The following is a 14,338-nucleotide window of genomic DNA, read 5'->3' as shown; positions in this document are numbered from 1 at the left end:
GTTACATATTATTTGAACCATATGTTAAATAGTTATACTTGAATGTTCCAGATGACGTGTTACTATACTGTGTATAAAACTATTCTGATGTTGAAGATAAATTAAATTGTTTATACTTTACATATCATTGATTTGATAAATATGTTTCCAAAGATGGGGGTTGAACACCAAAGTAGGAACTAGTTAGTGATCCATATAAACAGGTGTGGCAGTTTGTCAAAAGAGTTCCAACCAGATAGTATTTGCCAATTGGCTGAAGTAAGATCTTTTGATTTTTTTTGAAATCTAAAAATGCAAAATACTGAGCAATTTTTCCAAACCCCCATTCCACACTAACACGTAGTTTACTCATTCGCTTATTAAACTCTTGCTCATCTGCAGTTAGGAAAACACCCCGGAATGGAGCCAGTATGTTATCAGTGACACCATATGCTGGGTCGCCATAAATAATATAAGGTTCTCCATTGGGCTGGCGAATCCTGCACAACTTGTCAGCCAAGTTGCTAACACCAAGAATAAATGCATCGTGTCTTCGTCCTTCCACAGGACCGAACATGTTTGCAATAAGGCCATTTGGTGCATGGACTGACTAAAATGTATAAGTTTTTGTTTAATTTGAGAAATATTAACCAATTACTTGTCCAATGAACCAATCTCACCTTGATGCAATAAAAATTTGTACTTTATGTAGGTCAACAGTGATTTTTTTATTTCTAATGCAAACAACATTAAATGAATAAATAGAAAATCACATACCTGAAATTTGATGCAGTGAGTTCTTTTATGCCCACTAAACATTATTTGCTGATTTCTAATAGGACGTGGAATTGGCCGAACGGTGCCATCAATAAACCCCAAGCATTGCGTAAGAGGTGCTCCTTTATTGTGAATTGCATTGGAAAACAGCTCGGGATCAAACCAAACTAAGTCCAGAGAGTCCAAAAGGTAGCTGAAACGGTCACAAATATCATCCAAAATCTAGAAGAATAATTTATTTTGCTTCCTTGGAATGTAAATGCATCTTACAGTATAGCTAGCAGCCATAGTAAGAAAATACTAGCAAACATTCATCTCCAATATATAGTTTCAGTGTTGATAAATATCTGATGAAATGTTACCTTGTTAAAAATTAAACTCAACTCAGATTCACTTCTTCCAAAAATAGATACCAAATCGCACCATCTGTTTGGATAAACTAGTCTTCTTAATAAAATCATGAGTGCTTCCATTCCAGATGCTTTTGTCTTTTGAGAGCAAATATAATACGATGGAAGATTCAATGCACAATGAAGCTGATGCATATGATCCTTATGAAACCTATATTTTATAAGGTGACAAAAAAAAGCAATACTATTCACTCTACAATTCACTAATGACTAGTGAGTCGAAACCGATAGTATTGAAATTTGAATATTGGATTATTGCTTAATAGTTTTCGTAAGACATTGTAGTAAATATCTTAAATACTCGCCTAAACATTTTTTCACACTGCCAGTCACTAAGCTCGTCGATGTTTAGCAAAGGGCCAACTTGGTTTGGTGATGGAAACAAGCAATCCAGCAGTATCAAATCAAGATCATCCTCGTCACTGCTACTACAATCTGACTCACTGCTATCGTTAAACATTAGGGCTGTAATAATGTCATTGTATTGTTCCCTGATAAAAAAAGAAACAGTAACAGTCTACGTAAAGATTTTTTTTTTCTAAATTTAGCTGGAATTAATTCAAATTTTGAAAAACTGTAGCTAAACTTTCACTAACCTTGCAACTGCCGCCATGTTGAAAACACAGAAAAATTTAACGCGAAACTAAATCGCCCAAAAAATTTTCCTTCTAACTGCAAACTGCTGACCTCAAACTGCGGTTTGTCGTTCGCGGTAAAATGAAAAATACTTCAAACTAAATGTCCCTATTGACTCAGGATTGGCGCAAATACTATGGTCAACATCTCTTTCTCCATTTGCACGTACCGCTGCTCTGTCGGTGTTAGGGCACGGCTAGTGAAAGCTATTGGCTTTCCTTGTTGCATTAAGACTGCACCAACTGCCTTTTGACTGGCGTCTCACTGGATCTCGAGCGGCCAAGCTGGATTAAAATAGCTGAGGACTGGTGACTTCACAACCATCTCTGCAAGAAGCTCGTTCTTGTTCTTCGGTCCATATCCACACGGCATCTTTCCGTGTAAGACGACGAATCGGTTCCATAGTATCTCCCAGGTGCGGTAGAAATTTGACGAGATCTGGGCATCTTCCTCATTTTATGGCCTGGGCATCTCTTCCATGGCCTTTATTTTGTCTGGGTCTGGTTCTAATCCTCTGTCCGTAAGTACATGACCCATGAATTTAACTCGTTTGAGACGTAACTTCAGTTTCTCCGAGTTCAATACCACACCCCGATCTCTACATCGCTCCAAAAGTTCTAGCAGTTTTCTGTCATGATCCGCCTGCGCAATTTTCTCAGTTTCACCAATGCCATAAATTAGGATATCGTCCGCTATATTAAGAAGTCCGTCTAAACCTTCGATTGCTTAAATGAGACGATTCTGGAAAATCTCGGGCGACACGGATAATCCAAAGGTAAACGAAGCCAACGGTATCTGCCATAGGGTGTTGAGAATGTAGTTAAAAGGCTAGATTGATCATCTAACACACAATGCCAGAATCCCGAGCGAAGATCTGCTGTCGAGAAAACTTTCGCTTGTGCACATTCAGGCAAAAGTTCATCCAGGACTGGTATTTGATAGGTTCTCTCTTGAGGACTTTGTTAAGTGGCCTGGGATCTATACAAATTCTGAGCGCTCCTGACTTTTTAGTGGTCACCACAACACTGCTCATCCAGGGCGTAGGTTGTTCAACCGGAGCTATGATCATGTCCCTTACTAATTTGTCCAACTCTTTCTTAAACGGATCCTTTAGGACTGTTGGTATACGACGTGATGGTGTTATTGCTGGCCTTGCTTCGGGCGAGACCTCCAAATGTACCATCCCCGGAAGTGTGCCAACCGGTTGTTTGAATACCTCCGGGTATTTCTGAACTAAGTACTCTCTAGTTGTGACCTGGGTTACAGTTGACTAAATGACAGGTGGGGATGCCGGAACAAAATTTTGCTGGTGCACCGTTAAGAACTTCATCTGCTGTGCAGCTTTCGCACCAATTAACGGTTGAAGACCTGTATTTACCACAATGAATTTCACTGAATATTTTTTCTTGTTTCAGGGATTTTGGATAATTAATCTCGCTGTCCCCAAGGCGTTTATACACCCGTTGATTGATGCGGCACTGTCAATTTGTAAACGAATGGTCTTTTTTTTCATCTTTTGGGCTTTTGAATTCCCATCATAGCATATATTTCTTTGAAGTATCCTGAATTGCGGACCTCAACGGCATTAACATTGGTTGTGATACCCGCAACGAATTCGACATCGATCACTCGTGTCTGATTCTTCAGATGCCTCGCCTAACTGCTTTACGGATCCTCCTTGCTGTTGTTCTTGTCCTCGCGCTTGGTTAGGACACTTCCTAGCAAAATGGTTTTTACCGCCGCATTTTCGACATCGCTGTCCCCACGCCAGACACATCTCCTTCTGGAACGCGTGTTCACCTCCGCAGAACTTACAGGATCGTGATCCTGATCCGGGGCTGTGTTGTATATACCCCGACCTTTCTTCGATCGATCTGACTTCTGCTGATTTCACGCGCTTACTTTGTTTACTTCCTCAATTGTCATGTCTGACACCGCTTAGTTGATTAGATGCCGCTACGATGCTGCGACAAATATGGATGCACTTCTTAAGCGTTAGTATCCGTTCTTGCAAACGTCGTTTTCTGAAATTCTTGTTAGTTATCCCTAGTACGATTCTATCTCTCAAAAGAGATTCTTTGAGACAGTCATAGAAGTTACATGACTTCCCTAATTTGCGTAGCTCTGTAATGTACGCTTGAATAGACTCAGACGGATCCTGATTTCTGCTATTAAACACATGCCTCGCGTATGTCTCATTTACCTTACCAATCGCGTGCTCTTCTAATTTCTCTATGATCCTAGCTAGATTCTGCTTATCTTCCTCCGACTTAAACGACAATCCATTGTATACCTTTAGAGCGTCCTCGCCCAGACAATGTAAAAACAATGCTACTTTGAATGTCTCCGGTTGACTCGCCAAATTAGCTACAATGGCATAATTTTCCCATCTTTGTTTACAACTCTTCCAGTTTTCGATTACATTGTCCTTTATATTCAGATTACTCGGTGGTTTTATGCCAGCTAGTGTGATAGGGGCTACAGATGGCGTATTTTGTTGACTGGTTTGCAGCTCTGCCGCCTGCATATTTCGCGTAGCTTCACTTGTACCAAATTCCTCGTTCGACATAACAAAAGTTGTTTCTCACTACTAAAAACTGGTCACCGCCGCCAACATCTTTCACGTTTTTCTTTTTGTAACGTATACGCATATTTATATATATTTATTCCATAAACTCAGTCCAACAAATTACAGTCTTTTTCACTTCGAGTCTCTGTCTTTACGCCCACTTATCAATCACAGTTGAAAATTCGCCCCGGTTTTGTTTTGTTTTTGTTTTTTTAATTTTTTTTTAATATTTTTCGTCGTCGCAAGTGTGTAATGGCGCGAAATATACTGGTATTTGAAATGTGTATGTGATCGTATATATCTACGCCCCAGTCTTGTCTCCCAAGAGTTGTGGTGCACAGCTTTGGCTAATTTTCCGATGCGCGATTCGATTTCGCTCGCATGATACGGCAATTCCTCCAAGAGGAACAAGTAAACCGTTCTTTTGATGCTGTTCGATTAAGTTTAGATTGAATTGGGGTATTAATATATTTAATACATGTATATTCTAGTCCTATTTTAATAATATCGCTGCTATTTCGCCGTTTACAAGACCGTGTGGTCGTGTATGGGCGCGTTGACACGTCGCAGTTTGCACAGGATTGAAAATTTAATATAACTATATAAGCACAAATTCCAAAGGCAAAGTGTAAGACAGAGTGAATGTATCATGCAGTTTATTTACATTTTTGAACAATTGAACTTCTATACTTTGAAAGTACGATGTGCTTCTGAATGTCGCGATCGAACAACATTTAGGTTCGCAAGGCATTTAAATGGGTATGAACTGTATTGTTTATGTTCAGAAGCTTTATATTGAAGACTGGCACGTGCGCGGCACGCCGGAGTTAACGCCAAAACAGGCGTCTTGTTAAATATTAACTCCATTATTAATAATATCAACCTTATTACATAATGTAACAAAGAATTTGGTGTTCCATTTTAACTCACTGAATTTATTCATTCTTTTCCCTGCGTGCTGGTATAAGGAACGTGACATGCTTGTAAATTTTGTCAATACGTTATGCCTTTAAAGTAAAGTAAAGTAAGTGTCTTGTTTTTATCAGAACAATCTCCCAATCATTTCCTTCTCCGATTTCAGGGATTTTCAATTTAAAGATCAATTTGGATGGATCCAACAAAAAGCAAAGCTAATTATTCCCGGGTTTGTCAACTGTTGGTAGATAAAGGAGGAGATGCTTTGAGAGCTGCTTTACATTCCGTGCATCCACCTTCCACCTTAGCTTCCGTATTGAATGCCAACAGAGCGACCCTGCAGAGAATACGATACAATATAATTAAAGCCCCGCAATGGGATCTACTCTTCCCAATATCTGGTGCACCAGATTCAAACAACTTCGATATCACCTTACTGACTGTCCTACTTCGAAATATTTGTGGATTGTCTCCACCGGCCACTGGGTGGAATGTTATGCCTCCAGTTAGCGATACATCTCTATCAGCAAACATTTTGAGAGTCAAAATGTTCAGGAATGAAGTGTATGCTCATATTCCAACTGCAAGTTTGGACGACACAACGTTTGAAAAATTGTGGCAAGAAATTTCGGTACCATTAGTCAACTTGGGAATTTCTCAAAATGCCATTGATCAGTTGAAAGTGGCTCCTCTCAGCCCTGAAGAAGAAAGTTATATTCACAGATTGAAAGAATGGAAACTACAAGACGATGACTTGAAATCAGAATTAAGTGATGTTAGAAGTGAAGTAGTCAAGCTAAGAAAAACAGTAGATGAGAATGTTCATCACTCAAGTGTCGAGAAACTCGCTAAATTCGACTTTACTGGAAAGATTGACGACCTTTGTGAAAAATTTCATGAAGGAACTAGAAAATGGTTGTTTGATAAACTCTCAAGTTGGTTTATGAGTAAAGAAACCCGGGTTATGATCCTAACTGCAGGTCCAGGCGCTGGAAAAAGTGTTTTGTCTGGAAAGATCTTTGAGCTGTATAGAGAACGTGGCCAACTCGCAGCTCACCATTTCTGCGACTTTCGAAATTCTGATTACAGCAATCCTCACAGAATCCTCCAGTCCCTTGCCAGCCAAATGTGTGATAATGTTGATGGATTCCGTGATAAACTAATCGAAATCCTTCGTCGTGAACATTCTCGGGACTCGCTGTCAGATGCATTTCGTGTTCTTTTAAACGATCCACTCCATTCTCTTCGCAGAAATGATCCAATGTTGATCATTGTTGATGCCTTGGACGAGAGCAAAACTGATATGAAGAGCGAATTTTTGGAGTTGATATCCGAGAAATTTTGTGAACTGCCTGATTGGATTAAGATATTCATTTCGAGCAGACCGGAGCTACAAGTACGGAAGGTTCTTCAAATTTACAGCCGTTAGAAATCCGTCCTGATGATGAAGATCACAATCAAGATATTGAGCTTTTTTCGTCGTGATTTACCTAATCTTGATGATAGTAAGGTTAGTTATTTCCAAGTGTGAGGGATCGTTTTTGTACGCTTATCACTTAGTTCGTGAATTAAGAGAAAAGGGCTTGGGAATTGAACCCGACTTAAGTGATTTCATCCCCAATGGTATTGCCGGATATTATGAAAAACAGTTCAAACGTTTGAAAATAGGCCTCCAACGTTTAAAGCAAGATACCTTGTCATCTATCTTAAAAAGTTTTATCAATGTTATTGCCGCTGCATTCGTGCCTCTCCCATTGAAAATTCTTTTTACATGCATGGGTCTGTCCTGGAAAGAATTTGAAATACGCACAGCGATTATCGACATTCTGTCAGAAATTCTTCCAGTTTATGATGGTTGCTTGACTCTTTACCATAAGTCATTATGGGATTGGATGACGTTGAATGGGTATGAGGAACATGCGTTTGTTGCAGATCTTGAAGACGGAAATAGACGTCTTTGGCGTGCTTGTGAGAAGGAATTCTATCAGATAGATTCTTTAAAGTCCGTTTTAGAATTTCAAATTTCACCCGAGAATAAGCACGCTTTAAAAAATGGTAGAAGATATTTGGTTAATACAGGTAAGGTGGAGGAATTTCACTGGTTGTGCATGTTGGCGTAAACTATTTAAGACTAAAATTTTGCGATCGCACCACCGATATTGATTTGAAACAAATCCTTGACACGTATTGTAGTGATCTTTCCAAAGATATTTATTACAGCATCATTCAATTGCATTCTTTCTTAGAAAAAATAAGAGGGCTTTATTTAAAGGTACAAGGTCATGCAGCATATTGTGACGATTATTTAAAAGATCTTGCAAACGGATACTTTGATTTTTCACCAAAAAATGTCTGTCCTAAAAACGTTGCTAGAAATATCTTGGATACAATAAATGAGATTTGGATAGAACGTGTGACAAACGAAGAGAATCATAATTTAAATCATGTCTCCTGTGCCTTGTCAGTTCGTTCATTTACCAGTTCTCTGTCACCGGACAATACGATGTTTGCCCTCTTTAATACTGATACATTGACAGTGCAAGTGCTTAAAATACCAAGCCTCGCGACTCTTTTCAAAATACAAGTAGATAAGATTCACCGTGATATTTATGACGTCATCGCCTTTTCTCCTGATTCCTCCTATTTGTTATGCAATTCAATTCGGTCACGCGTCCTTGTTAAGGAACAAAAGGAAGTACCCTTCATTCCACACGCCCCCGAAACATTTGGAGTTGTTCTTTTTCTTCGTGTGGAATGAAACTTGCTATATCCGGGCAGGAATTGATCCAAGTGTGGGATGTAATGATGAAAACCCTATTAGCAGAAGTTGACAATAAGTATTGTGAACCTGTGTCTTTTTCTCATTGTTCGTTTAGTTTGTGTGGCTCCTACATTCTCCTTTTGAGTTGGGATGAGATTGAGGATGACGACTTTTGCAAATCAACATATACCGATGTCTTTCGCTCTGAGAATTTGGAAGAAGTGTATTTTGAAAAGAATTCTGTTGCGCCGTGTTTGTCGAGTAAAGTTTCCATTCAGATGGGTTCACCGGATGAAACAAATCACATGGTAGGCTTAGCTTTGAATATGTTCCCTTGCCATCTGGTGAGATAGTCCTCATTCCTAACAAAATATGTTCAAAAACCTTTTTATGGAAGGAGAAAAAGTGTGTAGCATTTAGCAATTATTCTTCCGAAGGTGCTGTAGCTCTGATGATATACGATTTTGTAAACCAAACGATCGTTGACGTCTTTCAGATTGATTGTTTGCCAGATGGATGTGTTTTCGATCACATTTCAAAATTAGAAGGGACGAAATTCATTCTAAGTTTGTATCCAAACTTAGTATATTATATCTCTGGAATCTCCTGATGCTTCTTTTGTCAAACAGCGAAATAGATTGCTGTGCATTATCTCCGGACACCTTGTATGTAGCGTGCTGTTTTGAAAATTGCATTCTTTCAATAAGAAGTATCGACAGTGGGAAAACATTGCAAACTGTTGCACTGAAACAACGAGCAGGCGTGTTGGTGGTCTGAGTCGTATCTTTGGTTGGTCTCTGATGGCGTGGTTGTTAAATATCCTTATGAACCTTTGAATTCAAATATCTTAGAAAATCAAACTGAAGAATCTTTTTTAAATTTTAGTCGTGTTGTTAAGTTTACAAAAGGTGTTCTTGTAATTAGCACTAATGGAAGAATTTCTATTTTGAAAATTTGTGGAGAAAATCTTTGTCATCAAGAAATACCTTCTTGGAATTTTGACGAAAGTGAAAAGTTCACTTCTGTCGCAATAAGTGATGATGGGTGTGCTGTTATGTTACATTGCAATTTGAGGAAAATTTATGAATTGTGGGAAATAGAATGTGGCAACAGATGGTTTGTACGTTCAACGGGACAGTTGAATGAATCAGTTAAATGGTTCTGTTTAACTGGTACTAATATGACTCGTAATTCAGTGTTAGTGTCATTCCACCCTGCAATAAATAAATTTGGGGAAAGTTGTTTATTTGCTATTAAGTTTCTAAGAAATGGTATGAGAAATGCGCTTACTCTTCCTTTTAAATCTTTTCCGAATGCTTTTTACATGGATTCCGAAATGGTAGGTGTTTTTACTGATGATATGATGCATTTCGTTAAGCTGTCCGAAGGCAGAATCATAGCTTCCGTACGGTTACCTTTTCATTCTCCCAATGTATATTTTCATTTTTTCCTGCGATCGAATTGTTCTTTTCTATCCGTCGGGAAAAGTGGTAACAAACATTTTAAAATTCATAATTTTGAAAACTATTTATCGCTTCCTTAGCGTAATGATCCTGGAAAATGCGACTCTGTCTTAGATGAGAAAATATCACGAATCATTAATACTAAAAAAAATTATTTCTCGATAAAATATGTTCAGGTGGATAAGTATTGCCAATTAAACTTACTGATAATATCCAACCACTTAATTTGAATAAGCGTCCTAATATTAGGGAAAAACCATCAGATGTGGCAAATGTTTGAACTGTTCCGATTTTGTTAAATAAAATAAAAAAATCCATTTTTGACTAAATCTTGCATCGTCTTTATAGCATATACGAGTCGATTGATTCAATACTTGCTACGAAGTTACTTGTGGTAAGCGTGCAAATATACAGCCAATTCTAGAAATGGTTTCCATACACATGTGACGTCGCCAGCTCGTTAGTTCGGGTGGGGGATACTCGTGTATTTATGTTCTACATATAGTCCTAACACAAATCGATTGTTATAGTGGTCAGTGAACATGCATGGATATATAAATGTGCTCCTTAATAATGCTGGTACGTCACTGGTCATATAAAAGTCAAATCGCAAATCAACCAAAACAATTTTTTTTCGATTGTTTCATGGAAAATTATATGTGCACGCGTAAATAAGTCTGCGATATGCACAACATACCTGGAACATGAGTCTTTGCATACCTATAACGAAATATTCTGATGTTTAAGGTTTTAACTTCCTGGGTACTTCTTTTTCTTCTTGATTTGGCTGTTTACCGCGATCTCTTGCATGAATAACTTCGTTTACTCTGAGCAATGTTCGAAAAATTGAAATGATCGTTACCTGAGCAAATACTTTTCTCAGCATTGGGTAATTAAGCGCAATATATTCATAAATAAAAAACCTAAATTTTAGGTCATCTTATGTCATTACTATAGTTAATCTCACACGTAAGGCCCAATTACACTATACGGGGTCTCTATTGAATACTGTTAAATTTTTTAGCTGTTAAAAGGCTTTGAATATTTATGTCTGATCCAATAAAATCTACCAAATGTATCAAACCAATGAGCTTTTACTACCAACCATTTCTTGTTAACGGCAAACAAAAGTGTCGTGACCAGCTAATGCTGTGTCGTGTAATGTGGGCCTTAGTCAGATAAAATTACTGTTACTTGTATATCTAAGATTATTTCAAGATAATTGGAAATTTGATTAAAACGAAGTTTATACGTGATTTTAGCTAATTAGCCAATATTAAGCCACATTTGAATGTTGGCGCAACTAATTACATGCTAATTCAATGAAAACAAAGGTGGACCTACAGTACTGTCCAGAAATAACCTACCAAAAACCAGGTCAAATCTAGGTCTGATCGAGATCAAATCGCTGTGAGACGGAGCTTAAACCTCGGCCTCATTCTCGGTATATGACAGACATTTTTTAAGATTTTTCCGATTTGGTTATTGTGTTGTCGTTCTCATTGTTCATAACATTTCTTTCGGAAGCTAACGGCCAGTGCGAACGTATTTTTTCCCTTGCGGTCGTCGGCGGTTTTTATCGGTCGATCGCAACCGAACTGCGACCGAACCGTAACCTAACGGAACTTCAACCGCAGTGTTAGGTTATGTTAGGTTATTTCTGGACAGTACTGTAAGTTTGTGCAGTTCTGATTTTATCCTGGAGATCTTGAGGCTAGATCATATTTAATCCCAGATCATATTGTGGCCAATTATACCACTTTCGGTATACTCATTTTAATAATTGTGTTTGTTTTAAAATTATTATTCTAAAACCCTGCATGTTTTTCCGCGTCCATTAAATTCTTATAAGAATAAAAATTGTTTATTATTGGCTACTTTTCGAACATTTTTATGCTTGTCTTCAGATTTAAAAAATGAAGTTAGAGTTCAGTTTGAAAGCGATTAGATATAAACTGCAGAGACTTTCGTGTATTCCTATATTCATTTAATCAGTTAAAAAGAAAGTAAAAATACCAAGTGAACGGAGAAAGAGAAAAACCTTCGAAACGAGGATGGTCGAATATGATTTGGTTGGACAAAGTTTCCCCGGATACTGTCAGAGATAAACTTTCTTAAGGCCCATTTACACGATCCAACTGTCGGATCCAATTCACTTCTGACGTATGGAATGTAGTTGGTTATTGATAAAGCAGTAGTACATTGACTTTAGTTCATTTGTTGCCAGATACGTTGCAAGTTAACAGACTATAAAACATCCATCAGAAGTGAATTGGATGCGACAAAATTGGATCGTGTGAACAGACCTTGAGGAAGCTTTAGAGGTTATATAGAAGAAAAAACAATTGAAAAGTTGTAATGTTTTTCCAGAATTATGTGCATTTAATTAACTTCTTATTAGTAGAAGAGCTTCAACCAGTAACAATATCGAATACTTAATAATGACTAATATTTTGATTATTAATGTTTTTTTTTAACTTTTTCTTATTAGCTACTTGTAAATCCACATCTGTCGTATGTATGTAAACACGTCGTTGTCCGAAAGTCAACCTTTTTATGATTGTATAAATCTTATTACACTCTTTGATTTTAGAGAATTTAGAACTATGGTTAAGATTATGAGCGGGTAGTTTAGCAACAAATGAATTAAAATTTAAAAATGCGTTAATGATTGTCTTTGTGTTTGTTATAAAAGGCTTTACGATCAAGAAGAAAAGATGCTTCGAAGAAAAACCTTCGCGACTGTACGCTAAGATAGATCTGCTACAAGAGATGTTTGATACAGTTTATTTGTAAGGTTTTTGGCTTTGTTTAGAGTTATATCTTGTTGAATGTCTATTTTTTAGGCTCATCATATTTCAACGGCATACATGCACGATATCGCAGTTACCTCTTCAACATTAACGCAACGTTTTTTTAATAGCTCGGTCTATTGCTGCACAACCAATGGCCTCGTTCTTCAGTTTTGTCTTTCAGCATGCCTGCTACCAGAGCTAGTACGAGAATTCAACGACGCACCCAATCGATTCCACAACTTCAACCCATTGAATAAATTAATTCCTTATAATTTCTCACAATTCAAAATTTCGCTTGAAAATTTCGCCATGGAATCAGGGTTTAAAACTTGGAAATACAAAATTTTCTTTATTGCCCCCCAAGTTATATCATGGTAAGCATTTATCAAATATTAGTTGTATTATGGTGCAAACAAATTTTGGTCCTTCAAGTGTTAAAGTGCCTATATCACTTGTGGGATATTTATGGATTTGAATAGAGCTTGAGAAATTAGTTTATAAGTTCTACAACCCTTTTTGATATAATTAAATAGTTTCGAAAATACGTCGGTTGGGGGATTGGGACTCAGGAATGATTTGCAAACACGCCGTCTTTTATAATGTAAACATGAAGAGTTTCACTGGCGATATAGTTTGCGCTTTTCAAGAAAAAAATGCGGGAACGGTACGTTGTGTATGCCTGTAGCAACTGGGCGAGTTTTTCTCAAAATATTTACGTTATTGGAAGATCGAAGTAAAATTACAATTGATTATATTACGTTTGACAAGAACTCGGTTCCTGAGTCCCAGGCCCCCGAGCACGACGGAAACTATTTAATTATATCAAAAAGCGTTGTAGAACTTATAAACTAATTTTTCAAGCTCTATTCAAATCCGTAAAGATCCCACAAGTGATATAGGCACTTTAAAGCGTTTCTAATTCGAGATCAGCAATTTGCCTGACGTACGATAGAGAATTGGAGATCATATACTATAAGTCTTAAAATCGGCCTTGTGCGCGTTTACGGTTTATGAAAATAAATATTAATTTCTTAGTTCTTAGAAATTGCAAGTTTTGTTGTGGTGCTGTCTTCAGTCAGGAGCTACCAACATGAACGCACAATGTACCTATTTTTTTAACATTGCCGGAAATAGTTCCCTTGCCCATCCCTTCTTGCCGACCGGGGATCAAGCTCATCAAGCACGCAATATTAACAAATGACTCATTTGTTAATATTGCGTGCTTGATGAGCTTGATCCCCGGTCGGCAAGAAGGGATGGGCAAGGGACAGCCTCGTACCCAGGCGCTTTATTGGAAAACATAAAGGCTGCATTCAGCGTAATATAGAGATCTGTGGCTAAAATGTGCGAGCGCGCAGGGGTGCTTGGAGAGGACGCGACGGGAGAACGAAGCGCCTGGCAGAATATGCAGATTTCCGGCTCCCACTTTTGCAAAAAGTGATAAATGCGTGAAGGCTACAATATGTAGATATATTTTGAAGAAGAATTGAACCTGCGATCAAAATTATGGATGATTTGGAACGATCGTTTCAAAAACCATCATTTGAAGGTAGCTTTATACTGAATTTTTTTATTTTACGACTATTTTGACAAATCTCGTTTCGTAAACAGTGTATGAGTATACTCCTCTGTGTTACTATGCAGTCGCGCAGTATTTAACACTATTTAAATTCGTCTTAATTTCCTTACAAAAGTATCGTCAAGCTCGGAGGAGGAAAGGTATACGTTTGGTATCGAAGAATCAAGAATTGAGTGTTAGAGGCGAGTGCTTAGTTGCCTTGAGATTTAAATATTTCCACTATTGATATTAATTAAACAATAATACATTTTTATTTTCATTCTATATCAAATATGCTATCAAGTTGCAATTTATATGCGTGTTACTAGTGATATACAATAACAAACTCCAGGTCAGATTGTTACCAGCACCCCACAGAAAGAGGAAGGAAAAGAATCATTTCAGCAGGGAAACATGCTTTAACCCCAATGCTTGGAGTTTGTGTGAATTTAACAATAAACATAAGTACATATTA

At 37.6% G+C, this 14,338-nt stretch overlaps 2 protein-coding genes across 2 annotated transcripts; one reads left to right on the top strand and one right to left on the bottom strand.

Moving 5' to 3' along the window:
* Positions 1-216: 216 nt before the first annotated feature.
* Positions 217-1,302, bottom strand: LOC114533238. Its single transcript, XM_028554740.1, has 4 exons — positions 1,119-1,302; positions 757-978; positions 303-589; positions 217-253 (listed from the first exon to the last, which is right to left on the bottom strand). The coding sequence occupies exons 1-4, from the start codon at positions 1,299-1,301 to the stop codon at positions 217-219; spliced, it is 729 nt and encodes a 242-aa protein (XP_028410541.1). The 5' UTR covers position 1,302.
* LOC114533237 lies at positions 878-6,715 on the top strand. Its single transcript, XM_028554739.1, has 2 exons — positions 878-945; positions 5,453-6,715. Exon 2 carries the CDS (start codon positions 5,480-5,482, stop codon positions 6,713-6,715), a length of 1,236 nt encoding a protein of 411 aa, XP_028410540.1. The 5' UTR covers positions 878-945; positions 5,453-5,479.
* Positions 6,716-14,338: the final 7,623 nt, after the last annotated feature.

The sequence above is a fragment of the Dendronephthya gigantea genome, unplaced genomic scaffold (assembly GCF_004324835.1).
Source record: "Dendronephthya gigantea isolate DGI-Jeju-01 unplaced genomic scaffold, DenGig_1.0 000088F, whole genome shotgun sequence".
Lineage (NCBI taxonomy): Eukaryota > Metazoa > Cnidaria > Anthozoa > Malacalcyonacea > Nephtheidae > Dendronephthya > Dendronephthya gigantea.
Note: the sequence above shows the minus strand (reverse complement) of the source record. Positions and strands in the feature narration are given on the sequence as shown.

Excerpts from the sequence above, each read along its gene's own strand:
- LOC114533238 (XM_028554740.1), bottom strand. The coding sequence starts at position 1,301 with ATGCATCAGCTTCATTGTGCATTGAATCTTCCATCGTATTATATTTGC. Across the intron at positions 590-756 it reads CTCACTGCATCAAATTTCAG|TCAGTCCATGCACCAAATGG; the intron begins GTATGTGATTTT and ends TATACATTTTAG. Across the intron at positions 254-302 it reads GGGTTTGGAAAAATTGCTCA|CCAATTGGCAAATACTATCT; the intron begins GTATTTTGCATT and ends ATCTTACTTCAG.
- LOC114533237 (XM_028554739.1), top strand. The coding sequence starts at position 5,480 with ATGGATCCAACAAAAAGCAAAGCTAATTATTCCCGGGTTTGTCAACTG.